We start from the raw sequence: 14,717 nt of genomic DNA on the forward strand, positions 1-14,717 counted from the left end.
GGGAGGCAGAGGCAGGCAGATCTCCGAGTTCGAGGCCAGCCTGGTCTACAGAGTGAGTTCCAGGACAGCCAGGGCTACACAGAGAAACCCTGTCTTGAAAAAAACAAAAAAAAAGAATGTAGACCAGCAGGCAGGAGGCAGAGACTGAATGCCGAGGGGACCTAGGGAACATTGGAGGTGATCCGTCCGTTCCTTTAATTATGGTGCTGGTATCCTAGAGGTGTGCTGAAGTCAGAACTCACCAAATTGTGCATTTTAAGTTCTAATAAGTTAGTCACACTTCAAATAGCTTGAAAATAGTCTGTCAGTTCTTTCTGCAAGTCACATGGTGTTTTGGAGGTTTAAAAAAAAACACATTATTTATCTTCCATTTGAGTGGGGCGCTTTCTCTCTCTAAATATTAATGTTGGAAGAGGAGCTTGTTATCCCCTGGGATGCTCTACTGGGCTGCAATCAGGGCTGTTCCGGTAACCATGACTTATTAATTGACACTCTGTGCAGAGGCTCTGAGTGAAGGTGGGGGGCAGTTTTAACAGACACACAGGCAAGAAATCTACGCACGCCCTGTGTTTCAGCAATGGGGAAGAAGGGAAGAGACGCGACAGCTGTACCTTGGCATAGCAGGATAGGCATTTTCCAAAGTCGAGTCTGTCTTCACATCCAGCCTCCAGTGGTGCTGGGGTCCTGGAGAGCTGAGGTATCGCTAACTGCAGATGGAGCTGGCTTCGTCAGGGTACCTTTTGGTTGGACAGCTCTCGCTCGTGATGTATACCATTTTCTTCGATGAACACTTTAGATGGCTCCATGGTCTTCAGGTCATCACCTCAGTCCTCCTGGCACCTCACACTCTTTTATTTTGCGTGTGTGTGTGTGTGTGTGTGTGTGTGTGTGTGTGTGTGTGTGTGTGTGAAGTACACATATGTGTTTGTACCTGGATGCACATATATGTGTTTATGCTTGCTGTGGGAACCCATGTGTGTGGAGGACCAAGGTCTGGTGTCTTCCTCGACTTTATGGTCTGAGGTAGAGTTTCTCACAGAGCTTGCCAGCTAATTCCAGAGAGTGTGGCTGGCCAGCTTCCTCTTATCCCCTGACTCTGCATCTCAAGTGCTAGGATTACATGAGGCCACCATGGCTGTCTGGCATTTGTTTGTGTTCTGGGGGTGGGGGGTGGGTGGGTAGGTGTCTGGTCGTCATGGTTTTACTTCGGGCTTTATCCACTGAGCCATTTTCCAAGCACTGCTGTTTTCTTGGGAATTTGGACAGCTATTTATGGAAGGATCTTGATTCCTTTAGCTTGGGCCTTGGGCCTTCCATTTACTGGTGGTGTGCCCGGCCTACACTGTGACTCTCTGAGCTCAGCATTGTCCACTCAGCTCACAGGTGACTGAGGGCAGAGCGAGATGATGCCTGTTAGTTTACAGTTGTCCTGCATTCTCACTCCTCACACAAGATACGAGGTCTGACAGCAGGGTTAGTAAAAGAGCATTTGCATGGTGTAGATTGTCATTTGAAGAGAGCAAGTGCCTACACCTTGTTACTTGGTCTCTGACCATTTCCCATCAGTCAGAGTTGGCCTTGCTTAGAACAGTCGTTGGTATCACCCCAACACTACACCAGCTTTGGACATGCTTTTGATATCTGTGCCTGAAATGACCCACCCCCACCCCCCACCCCAGGAAAAGTGGGTACCATCCCAGAGCAGAAACCAGGGTACTTCCTCCAGGTCCACAACCAGAAGTGGCATTTCAACCAGGGCACCTCAGGGAGGAGAAAGGGAGGCAGTAGTAACATTAACACACGCCTGCCTGTCCCCAACTCCTCAGCTTCATTCACTGGGGCTCTGGCACAGCCTCTAGAATAGGCTATGCAATCTGGAGTTGGATGTGATGGAAGAGCTGGAAATCTACAAATTATCCACGGGGCACAAACAGACTCTGCTGAGCTCACGCTGGCCTGCTGCGGGCTCCCTGGCGGCCGAGACAGGGCGAGAACGAGAGCGCTGTGCAGCTTGGAGCTCTTCGGTCGCATTGGCCACATGTGCCCGGCTTCAGCGGGGCGGGCCTGCAGCTCGGTGGCCTGCGGGGAACCGGCGGCGGGGCCTGCCCCCCGGGGGCGGGAGGCGGGGAGAGGACCGTGGCTCTTTCCCGCCTGGCGCGATAATGGAGTGAAAATGACCCGGTGGCGTTAGCGGCGCGCGTAGGGTCGGGGCGCCGGAGCAGGCGTGCGCGGAGGGGGTGGGGGGGCGGCTGTATTTTTAGCCAGATGCCTCCTAAGTTGCCCGCGCGCCCCACGCCGCCCAGCAGATAACGCCGAGGGAGCTCCGGTGTCAGCGGGCGCCGGGCGATGGCAGAGCGGCCGCGCAGGTCGGGGTCAGACCCCGTGGTGAGTGCCCGGCGGGAGGCGGGGACAGGGGGGCGGGGGGGCGGCGCGTGCCAACTTTCCGGGTCCGCGGGGTGGCCTGTGGTAAGCGTCCGGGGACGTGCCGGGTCTGCTCTTCTGCTGCCTCACGCCGCGGCTCCGCGGATTCCAGAGGAAAATTCCTCAGGCCTGGAGGCTGCGGCCAGCCCCGGCTGGGCCCGGGAGACGCCCGCGGGCATGACCTGAGGCTGCCTGGAGCCAGGGGGCAGCTGCACTGGGGCGCGTTGCCCCTCACTGGGGGACAGAGTCAGGGCCCTGTGGGTTCAGCTGCACCAGCACTGACCCGAGCAAGCCTGACCCCAAGTCCTTAGAAACCCCCAAGTCCCCGAGGTCCCTCAGGGAGCAGAGATGAATGGGGTACAGGAAAGCAGATCTGTGTAAGCCAGAGCCCAGCTTGGCATTGTTCTTGTTTAACAATGGGAAAACTCATGTCTGGCAACTTGAGGCACACACAGGACATCAAGTGGGAAAGCAGGACCTGGGGATGGACAGGCAGGTCTTCTGAATGCGGGGCCCATCCAGCTCTGCACACACCTGTACCACAAAGCCTCCAAGGCCAGACGGGTCCCTGCAGGGATGAAAGGGGAACCCAGGGCTCCCATTCACAGAGCGGCTTCAGCGGGTAACTCTGATTTTCATTTCATTTAATCCAACTGTGGTCTGTTTAGGGTTCTGGGGACACTGCAAAGCTTTTTGACACCCTAGTTTTCTGGAAAGTAATCATAGGCATGACGGTGACCTGGGGCCTCACCTCTGTTTCTGCATAATACAAAGAATAAAAGCCACGGATACACCAAAGCTGGAACACTGGACTTTAATGTGAGGTCTGACTATAGCCCTGGAGGACCAGACCTAGGTGTTAAGCTTATTTTACACTTAGGCTGCACGAGTGGAACCCATGCCTCATACATGCTAGAGGAGCACTCTACCACTGAGCTGCTGGGTGAGCCAACCCCCCAACCTGACCCCCACCTATCCAGGATCTATGAGATCGTTTTTTTCCTGGAGTTCCCACGATGGCTCTGCCAAAGAAACTTCATTCTGCCCAGATTCGTTTCCACCCATCTTTGCAGAGGGAAACGGGATAGTCAAGACCTTGATGGGGGGAAGTTAGGCTCTGCCTAACTCAGGCAGGCTCAGACCCCAGAGGAGGTGTGACCAGGGAGGCCTCCCGGTTCTCCTACTAGTATGAAACGATACGTTGTCTAGCCTACAGTGAGTTTGGAGCCACACTCAGAGTTACAGGATACTGACATTTATTATCATGTTCTCAGAACACCAGCCGCCTGGACCATGGCTATTATATTAGAATCAATCCACTCAAGTAGTACAAATTTGATAGTTTGAGTATTACAGGTAACCAGGGATTTACCCTGTCTTATAACTCTCCCTAACTTGAGTCCCAGCAACAATTCCATTCCTTTCTTCCTCTTCTATGTCCTTCTCCCAACATACACACAGTCTCTGAAGGCAAATAAGTGTCCTCTAGCTACCGCTGAACTTTAGAGGAACCCTAGGAACATTTGAAAATGATAGCAGGTGGTTAGAGAGATACCTGGGAAATATGCTAGATTCAAATCCTGGCCAATGGCTGCTAGCTGTGGGGCCGGATGAGTTACTCAACTCTGTGAGCTGGCCACCTCATCTGGTGAAGAGAGAGAGAAAAAAAAAAAAAAACCCGCCCAAGGAATTCTTGGGAGGAGCAAATTAATCGATCGATGTTGAGTGCTTGAAAGGTAACGTGAGCTCTGAACTTGTGTTAAAAGGAAGTTCAGAGACAGCACATGGGTTAAATGGAAGGGATATGGGCCGAACACATAAGAAAAATGTATGCTCCGTTCCAACACATATGCGTACACATGTGTACACATGCACATATAGGCATGCATGCACATGTGCACATGTGCACATGCACACACAAAGATACAAAGATTCATGGGAGTACACCTGAGCATACACACACAGACACACACACACACGCACAGGCTGGGGAGGAGAGGAGGGGGATAAAGACGTGGAGAAGGGACAAAGACACTGTAGCCTGAATGGGGAGGCGTGGGGTGGGGTGGGGAGTATGTTCCTTCCATCACCAACTGTGGTAGTAAGGATCGGTGGACCGAGTGACAGAGAGCAGGCCTTCTCTGGGGACCCCAGCCCAGCCTCCTCTCACATAGCAGCCTCTGAGACTACCTGGCAGGGGATGGGTGAACTTCAAAAAGGCCAGAACTCTGTTCTAGTTCATCGGAGCCCAGGGACATGCCTAGTGTATTGCTACTTTTGATTTCCTGGTTAATATTTTACTCAGGTCAGTATCTTTAATGGAAGGCATCGGGTTCTCCTGACTCCCTTTCCCTGTTAAACCGTTTAGACTGTGCTTGTGCCCGCCAGGCACAGGGAGTTAAATTGGAGTAGCTGAACTCGACAGATGGGCAGTGGGGTTTGGAAGAGCAAGATAGTAGAGATGGGCCTTGTATGCCAACTAGTGCCATGGCTCTATAGCCCGAGTATCATCCGCCCACCTTCCAGGAGGCTCTCATGAATGATGGCGGAGCGAAGCCATGCGCCCATGTTGCGTCAGTGGCCGCTTTAGAACTCAGCCACTGCATTCGGAGTTTATCTCTTTCTCTCTCCCTCTCCTCTTTTACTCCTCCCACCCCCGATGGGATACCAGACTTAAAATAGGACCTCAATAAATCCATTGTAGAATTAGAGGGCGTGGCACATAGTAGCCAGTGGGAGTGACATCCTTACGTGCACGTCACCCCGAGAATGCTGCTGTGTCTGACTACTCTATCCTTTTGAAAGGCAAAAGGCAAAGGGACATAGCCTCACCCAGAGCCGTGCTTCTAACGACCCAGGTGGCATTTGCCATTCTTTCTAGGCCTATATTGGCCTTGGCATAGTGCTCAGAGACAGAGATGGGTCCTGTGGGCCTACCTAAATAAACTGCACCCTTACTTGCCTAATTCCTGGCAAAATTACCCAAATGGACAGTCAGGTAAAATTTAAAATAAAATAAAACACTTTGGCATCCTGGGCTTTAGTCACGCTGCTCACCTTCCTAGACTGAAACGGAGCTGTAGAACTGGGGGAGTCATTCACCTCTCCAGTGCTCAGGGTAGTCAGTTCTTAAACGGGTCTGGCGATTACACCCACCTTTCAGGCTATGGCTGATGGTAGCACACTTGCCTCGTGTGTGCAAGGCCTTAGCTTCCATCCCCAGCCCCTGTGCAGTCGGCAGTGCACTTGGCCCGGTGCCTGCTGTTGGAATTGTCCTGGTTTTGCTCTAGAGGCTGCAGAAACCCTCTTAACCACTCTACTGTGGATTGGCTCCGGCTCACCTGCCCATCTGTCCCATTCTTTCCTATCACCGGGCTTTGAACGGGCAGTGGTACCTGAGATTGCTTCTATTTTTATCCCCACACTTTCAGGGGTTTTATCCTGAATCCTATTACTGTGCTGTGAAAGAGAACCCAGCTCATTGGCGGAGAGAGGGCCTCCTTGACACCCTTCTGCCTAGGAAATAATGTGTTTTCCCTCTCGCTGGGTTCAGAAAGCCCTCTAAGTCAGCAGACGTAGCTGTCATCCAGGCTGTGAGGCTGCTTCTGCCGAGCACGGGGAGCCCGTGGGCAAGTCCTCCACTTTTCATGTCTCCTGCATCCCCAGCATCCTGCCGAAGCTGAAGCTGGCCTCGGGTGGGGCTCAGAGGGTTTAGCACCTGCTCCCAGAAGCAAACAACTAAAATGAGAAAAGGATACATTTAACAACAACAACAAAAAAAAATCTTTTAATCTAACATCAAGTTCCTTCCTAGCCATTTCTAGATGTAAAGATACTAAATTCTTAATGTCTTGCTACAGTGTCCTGTAGCAGAGGTGCGCAGCAGGACCTTTAAGGCAAACAAGATGGATGCAGGGACCAGAGTAAGACAGAACCGTGGAGTCCAGAAAGTAGCCAGGGGCAGGCCTGTAGCCACAGCCCAAAAATGCCTCAGGGCACAAGAAAGGAGAGAAGAAGGCCTCCTGATGTAACAGGGCAGGAAAAGGGAGCATGCCTTGGGCTTGGACTCAAATTTGCATGATAGGAATATACATGGCCCCAAGGAAGACGGGCTCTCGGGAAAGGTTTCGGTATTCATGACTGTTTCCCACTACAGTGTGTGCTTGCTATGGATGGTGGCACAGAGGCCCTTTGTTGGGGGAGAGGTTAGTGTCGGACTGTTTATCTGAGATCAGTGGTTGTGGACTGCAGTCTCAAGTACCATTGCCCATTCAGGGAATCTGACCACTAACGTGCATTAGTTCTCTGTGGCCTTGATACCAACGTGCCCAAACGAGATGACTCAAAACAATAGGAGTTTGTCCCCTACCAGGCAGGATAACCAATCATCTAAACGAAGCAGAAACGGGGCCACGCTCTGTCTACAAGGGAAGCTTTTCTGTGTCCTGTCTTCTTCAAGGCCACCTGGCTCGTGGCTCATTCCCCCCTTGCCTGCCCCCCCTCCCCGTCTCTGCTTCTCCCCTCTGGGTGCACCTCCTCCTCCATCTTTCCTAAGGACACTGAGTTCTGGACTGAGGGCTGGCCTAAGGAATCTAGGCTGATCTCATCTCAAGAACGGCAAGTTTTTGACTTCTGCGCAGACTCTTTGCAAAGGAGGAGATAGCATGGATGGTGGGGATGAGGGTGTTGGCTCTTTTGGAGGTCCCCCCACACACACACTCAGGCCTCTACTACATGGCCACTCTCCCATGTTAAGCACACTCTCGCTCTGTGTTCATCACCTGCTACTCCTCAGGAGCACCATGGAGGGTACTAGAAAGTCTTCTCCCGATTCCAGCTTTCAGTCAGGACCCAGGACTGCCACGAGGAGCCTTTTCCACCCTCCAGTCCTCTCTGCCCACTGTCCTCTCTGCCCACTGTCCTGTCTGCCCTTGTGGACCTGACTCTCACTACAGGCTGACATTCATTCACCTTTAGTGCAATCCAGTGCTTGGGACAGCAGTGGTCCAAGCGGTGCTGGTGGTACCTGTGGCAGGTGACCAAATGGCAGGCGATGAAGGGAAAATGACTGAGGTGAGCACCTGCTTAGTAAGGGCCTGCAGGAAAGCTGGGAGATTAAGAGCCCCAGATTTGGGGCTGGCGATATCTTTCAAGGGTTAAGAGCACCGACTGCTCTACCAGAGAACCCAGGTTTGGTTTCCGGCACCCACGTGGCAGCTTACAACTCTCCGTGACTCCAGTTCCATTTACATATACCTAAATAAAATACTCAAAAAAATTAATAAATACATCTTTTTTTTTTAAAAAAAGAGCATAATCTGGAAGTAATAAAACATTAATTAAAAACGATTTCTTATTACAAAAATAAAAATAAATTTAAAAAGAACCTAAGATGTCATGTTACCTACTTTGGAGTCCAGCTGTAGGTCTTACCTCAAGCATGACCTTACACTGTCTCCACAGCTCTCCACTCTCTGGCGACTTCTCCTGTAAAATGGAGACCACAGTGGGACCTGCCACTTAGGGCTGTAGCTGGAGACTAATATCTCCACATGCTTATTTCTAAAAATGTGAAGCTCACACTGGCCTGTGTTGCCGACTCTTTGGCACCAAAGCCTGTATGATACCCTAATCCCCAGCAAGAACACAAACAGGCCAGGTCTGGAGCTACGGACCTGCAGTCCCAGTGACTTGGGGGCACGGAGACAGGAAGATTAGAGGTTCTCTGGGCTACAGAGAGTTTGAGGCCAGGCTGGGAAACTTAGTGAGATTCTCTCTCAAAATTAAAAAAACAAAAAGTGGTGGTAGAGTCTGTGCTGCGCATGTGTGAGGACCTGGGTTCAATACCTAATAACAGTAGGGGCAGCAAGGGGTGGACAGGAAATGGAGGAAGGCTCTGCAGCTTGGGAGCAACCAAAACCAGCCTTGTTGAGTGTTCGACCCTGGAACTGGTTTGGGATCACTCTCAAAGGTGTTCTCTCCTCAGTCCTTGCAAGGCTAATCATGGGATCCAGTACCCAAAGGGAGGGAAACCCAAGCTCTAAGGCAGCTGCACATCCAGACCTTCAGGTGCTGAGACCACCCACCACTGGGGAGGTTGTGTGCACACAACGAGGACGCTAAGATCCTTGCCGCACGGGGACGCTCACAGCCTGTTGTTTCCGCCCTCCACAGGCCGATGCTGCTACCAGCTTCCTGCGGGCGGCACGCTCGGGAAACCTGGACAAGGCTCTGGATCACCTGCGCAATGGAGTGGACATTAACACTTGTAACCAGGTCAGTGGGTGGAGACAGCGCGTCCTTTCGGGTGTCCCGAGAGCTTTGGGACTTGCCCTGCTGCATGGCACCCTTCCCAGTGCCCCCAAAGTCTCTGGAGCTCCTGCTGAGGTTTGCTGTGTGTTAACCTTCCAGCTTAGGTCTTATAGATAGAAAGGCTACCTTGCTCCTGTAGTGGGACTGGGCTTAGGCCAGGCCTCTGCAGCCTCTCCCTTGGAAGTCGCTGTGTATTCCACTGTTGTCTTAGGAGCGATCTTTGACATTGAGCTCAGGAGGAGCCCTAAACCAATGCTGGAGCAATGGTATAGATCTTCTTACACATCAGCAGTCTTTAGAGTTCCTGGGCATGAGTGTTGCAGGAGACAACCTTCTGCCTTCAATGTCTAGGGACTTGACCACCCTGGGGAACCTCATACTAATGGAATCCATCGTGTTTGTCCTGCTACGCCCGCCTTCTTCCCTTTAGCACAGTTTAATGTGGTAGAGGTTTGCTTGGCATATCCCCAACGACAGCGACAAACTCCCAGAATGCAAATGGACACCTGCCTCTGTGCTCCACCCGCTCCCCACCTTGTCCTCTCCCTGCCCCTCCAGGCCTGGCTAAAATTGTCGAACACAACCTTCCCCTTCCCAAGGGGCAAGATCCCCTTAGGGTTGAGTTGGTCTTGTATGAGCTTCAGCCCACAGCTACAAGAGCAAGGGAGGGAAGATGGGTATGATGGTGGACTTGGGGGCAGGGTGGTAAGTGTGTGAGTTGGACTTAAGCTGACAGGCAGGGTAAGGAGAAGGATACTGTCGTCTCCCATATTCATCTCCCACCCAGAAAGACACACAGCCACGTACACGCAGACCCTGAACTCACAGGGCTTGAACCAGATGTCCCATGTGAATGGAAGAGAGACTGGCTAGAGTTCTGAATGCATTGCTTTGGGCAAGGAGTCATGGATAAGGCCTGGGGCCAAGGAGGAGGTCTTGGTAGATGGGTCTGAGAGAAAAAAACAAGCATCCTCTTTATCACAACCCAGAGCCTCTCTCTGGGCTGAGTGAGCAGCCCCAACCCCCGGAGGTCCCAAGATTCATTGACTTCTATCTGACATGAAACTTCCAGAGGTATCAGAGCCCCAGGGAGGCCTTTCAAGGGTTAATCCTCCAGTCTTCAAGGAACCCCTGAGCTGAAATGGGGGCAGCTGAGTGCCAGAGGCTGTGTCTGGCTGACTGTGGCAGTGGAGGGTTTGGAGACATCGAGGGATGGCTTCGTCTTGAGGGCCTCCTGTAGGGGCAGCTGTAATCTCTGGCCTTCCATCTTTACTGGCTCTCTGTAGGTTTCAGAAGATGAAAGCAAGAGATAGATAGGATCCTTGGTGATTTGCTGACCCCTTCTCTCTTGGGCTCCCGGCAATGTAGGGCCTGTATGTCGTCAGTGCAGAAGGGATTCTGCCTTAGGTTTCCATCTACAGACCTGCCTGCCACACCCAGGAAATGAAAGGTACCAGGGACTGAGATAGCCCACTGCTGCCAAGCTCACTGTCTGTGACACATCCTTACTGCTTGTGGTTAAACACAAGCTTTTGTCTTCTGGCCAGGGGCTAGTGATGGCGGTAAGACACCCAGGCTTCACCTCATGTGAACACACCCTTTCAAAAAAGCACTCCGGAGGCAGGAGTCACAGGTGTTTGCCAAAAGAGGATAATTTCTCCAGGCGTTCTATGTTGTACTCTACCTTTGATCATTCAATTCCCAGATAAACGGCACACAACTTTTATTATTTACAAAAAGGCTTAAACAGCACAAGAGCTGGGCCCATACCTACTCTCTATGCTATTAGAATCTACCTTCCTATTGAGAACCCTGAGTTACTATTTACTATGTTCCATCTGGGCTGCTTTGAACTCCAGTTGGCCAGCCCTCAGGGCCATGTTCTGACAACTCATGATGACTTCCTCTTCTATCTTCTTCTTCTCCTCATGGTCCTCCTTAGACTCCCCAAGTCCAGGAACCCCACACCCACCTATGTCTCTTCTGCCCAGTTATTGGCTTGACAGCATCTTTATTTACCAATCAGAAATATCTTGGGGCCAAGCTCACACAGCTCACTTGGGTCTACATGAAGACTCTCTTGTATGTGGGACAACCAGGTCTTGGGGGCCTGTACTTAGCATTACAATACACAGCAGAAGACCGCACTTCGACACTTGTACATAAAGGAAATGAGCTTATCTGAGAGACATGAGTGCCCAGGACAGATTAGAAGTTCCTGTCACCATTCTTCTGCTTACAGAAGACACTCCCACAGGGGTGCACATGAATCCACACAACACCAATGTCTCCATACCTCCTGCCTTATCACTTGCTCCAGCATCAATGAATCTTTAGCTCCACCCCCACATCCTGTGTCTTCCTGGGTGCGGGGACATAGATTAATCTTGGCCCTTTACCCCTGTGGGCAGGAAGAGCTGATGACCAAATAATCATGTATAGCTAAGGCCATGAAAGAAAGATGTAGGACAGAGGTTCTCAACCTGTGGGTCACAAACCCATTTGCGTGTCAAATGACCCTTTTCCCAGGGGTCACCTAAGACCATAAGAAAGCACGGATATGTACATCATGAGCCACAACAGTAGCAAAGTTACAGTTACGAAGTGGCAATGAAGATCATTTTATGGTTGGAGGCCATAATAGCATGAGGAACTGTAACAAAGGGTTAGGTAACTGGGAAGATTGAAAACCACTGGTCTAGGATATTGTGAGTAGAATATAATACATAGACGCTTGTGGTGGGTTGAATATGCTTGACTCAGGGAGTAGGTGTGGCCTTACTGGAGGAAGTGTGTCACTGTGGGTGTGGGCTTGGAAGCTCTGCCCAGTGCAGAAAGACTGTTTTCTCCTGGAAGTAGTCAGATGCAGAATTTTCAGCTCCTCCAGGACACTGCCATGCTTCCCGTCAAAGTGATAGTGGACTGAACCTCTGAGCCTGTAAGCCAGCCCCAATTAAATGTTGTCCTTATAAGAGTTGCCCTGGTCATAGAGTCTGTTCACAGCAGTAAAACCCTAACTATGTCAGAGCCTGATCTAGAATGAAAGGTCAGAGGTCAGAGACAACTTAAGGTCTCTTACATAAGCAAGGGACAGAGGAACTGAGAGCTGGGCTGAGGTTAAGGAAGAGACAGCCATTATGGATGAGTGTAGATAGGCAGGGAGTTGAGGTAAAACCGGATAGAGCTGTTTCTTACCAGTGACAAGAGCTTGACCTTACGCAGCTGGACAGCACACTCCAGGGCCTGACTAGGGTATGCACATGTGTGCATTATGTATGTGCACCTACACGCTTGTCCCAGGCTTTAACTCTGAAGTTGATGGCTGACGGAATGGATTTGAGAGGAGAGGAGACCTCTCAGGAGACCTGCACAACTGTGTCAGTGCATCCGGACCAGCTAGCCCTCCTGCTTGCAGATGCAGCCACGTTAAGGATGTTGATCTTTATACTAAGGCCAAAGGAAGATGAGCCTGGGGTTCTAGCATAGCATGAGTACAGTCATCGGAGGTGTGATGTAAAGGCTCACACTGGGGACTGTACCCAAAACAGTGGGAGGGCCGGCTATGTGGCCGCTGCAGTAGTCCAGAAGAATATTAGTGATGGCTTGGATAAAAGTAATGGCTGAGGAGAAGAAACAGAACCAATAAGCCTGGATCGTGAACTGGAATGGGTAGAGGGACTTCCAGAATGACCCTGGGGGTGTGGTTTAGGAGGGTGACACTATCCATGTATTCTGGAAGCATACAATGTGTGTGTGTGTGTGTGTGTGTGTGTGTATGGTAAATTCACTGTCTTAGGGTTTCTATTCCTGCACAAACATCATGATCAAGAAGCAAGTTGGGGAGGAAAGGGTTTATTCAGCTCACATTTCCACATTGCTGTTCATCACCAAAAGAAGTCAGGACTGGAACTCAAGCAGGTCAGGAAGCAGGAGTTGATGCAGAGGCCATGGAGGGATGTTCTTTACTGGCTTGCTTCCCCTGGCTTGCTCAGCTTGCTTTCTTATAGAACCCAAGACTACCAGCCCAAGGATGGCACCACCCACAATGGACCCTCCTCCCCGTTGATCACTAATTGAGAAAATGCCTTACAGCTGGATCTCATGGAGGCATTTCCCCAACTGAAGCTCCTTTCTCTGTGATAACTCCAGCTTGTGTCAAGTTGACACACAAAACTAGCCAGGACAGGACCAGTTGAGTAGTGTAAGGACAGATGACAGTGGGGATAGACAGACAGCAGCAGGGACTTTTGAGGCTGGAACTCAGACGGGAAGGGAAGGTGACCTGAGACAGGTCCCCAACAAGTGGCTCATACTAGCACCATGAAAAGGGACACAAGCCACTCAGTATACAGCCACACTGTAGAGTCTTTATCTGCATGTTTATTAAGTAGCTACTGTGTGCCAGGCTCCATTCTAGGTACTGTACTGGCCCGGCAGAGCACACAGGTTGAGTATTACATGCTAACAAAGGGAAGACACAATAGGCAGAAAAGCGTGCTAAGCAACATCCTTATGGGATGATTGGTACCTGGCAGGCAGAGATAACTTTTGAGAGGCCTGGACAAAGGAAAGGAGAGAGCCTGGTGGTTTCTGGGAATAGAAGTATGTGGAACCCCAGATTAGGAAGTGTTGCTTTGTCTGGGAGCAGCAAGGACAGTGTGGCCGGGGAGTGTTGCCCGGGGGGGTGAGCATACTCCTGCCAGGCTTCATATATCCAGCTCTCGGTGCCATCTAGAAACCGTTCTGTAGAATCAAATATCATAGCCTGGAGACTACGGTGATTAAAAATAGACTGTGTAGGGTGAGTGGATTGGCTTCTCCCACTGCCAACTAGCCACATGAAGGGAAGCAAGCTACCAGGACAACCCCTGCTCATGGCCACACACGTGGGACCGCCCCATGTGCTGGAACTGAAGCAGCAGAGGGCCTCTGGGGTGGCCGCAGTGGTACATCTGCAGTCCCAGTGCTGAGCGCATATGATGGCCGTGAACTTCTGTACTAGGCATGGGAAGAACCACAACCTGCCCTTAAAGAACCGAGGCGGGAAGCCTGCCTGTGTCTGGGAGGGTACAGGCAAAGCATTCTCCCGGCCACGTAGGAGCCAGAGAAGATTTTGATGTCTGCCACATGTACTTCCGGGGCTGTTGTGACATGCCTAGTGTAGGTGAGCCCTGCATCGCATCTTCCGTTGCACAGAAACAAGGACCTTCAGAGGAATGCAGGTGTCTCAGGGGCATCCTGGGACATGCAAGAAGGAGATTGAGGAGGACATTTCTCAAGCTTGGAGGCTGACTCCAGACCAATCGATGGGCCTGTTGCTGTCCTGTGTTACCTGTTGTTTTAGAATAAATAGCAAGCCTAGAATAACATTAAACCACGTGGTTCCAGATTCTGCCTATGCCCCACAGTCGTGCAGAAAACCTTCAAACTCTTAATTAAGCCTTGCTGCCTGGGTGCAGACGGTTCCACATCTGGTACTGCACGAGTGTGGCTTTTGTCAAAGAAAGAGAAGAAGGCAAGGCCTGTGCTCTGGAGCCTGCTGGAACCTCTGTCAAGAATGTGGGTTATTTTCTTAAAAGGGAAATAGTGTTTCAGGTTTGGCAGGGGCTACTCCATTTGATGTCTGTCTTGCTGATTCTGAGGACCAACGGACAGTTGAAGAGCAAGGTGTTCTTGGTTGCATGGAGGGATATGTCACCGTTACCGTTTCCTCATCATGGACGCCTCAAGAGCTTCCCACTTCTGTTACAAGGTGACCAGAACATGTACAGGACAAACAAGGCTAGGACAGCAGAGTCTTCCAGATAAAGCACCTGCTCTAGCAATGGCAGACAATTAAAACACCCAAGCAGAGGTCATGGCTGCTTAGGCCCATCTGCCCGGGCCACCTTCCTTCCTTCCTTCCTTCCTTCCTTCCTTCCTTCCTTCCTTCCTTCCTTCCTTCCTTCCTTCCTGGAACTCACTTTGAAGACCAGGCTGGCCTC

At 51.1% G+C, this 14,717-nt stretch overlaps 1 protein-coding gene across 8 annotated transcripts in view; it reads left to right on the top strand.

The window, feature by feature from the left end:
* Window positions 1–14,717, top strand: part of Ank1 (ankyrin 1) — a 178,917-nt gene that overhangs the window by 82,316 nt on the left and 81,884 nt on the right. For 5 of the 8 annotated variants that reach the window (XM_021219247.1, XM_029532290.1, XM_029532291.1 and 2 more), the window contains exon 2: window positions 8,596–8,697. In XM_021219247.1, the coding sequence (XP_021074906.1) occupies window positions 8,596–8,697 (102 nt within the window). Of the gene's footprint in view, window positions 1–1,975; window positions 2,386–8,595; window positions 8,698–14,717 lie in introns of those variants that run through there. The other 3 variants (XM_021219250.1, XM_021219253.1, XM_021219254.1) reach the window with 1 other exon arrangement.

The sequence above is a fragment of the Mus pahari genome, chromosome 19, assembly GCF_900095145.1.
Source record: "Mus pahari chromosome 19, PAHARI_EIJ_v1.1, whole genome shotgun sequence".
NCBI classification, from domain to species: domain Eukaryota; kingdom Metazoa; phylum Chordata; class Mammalia; order Rodentia; family Muridae; genus Mus; species Mus pahari.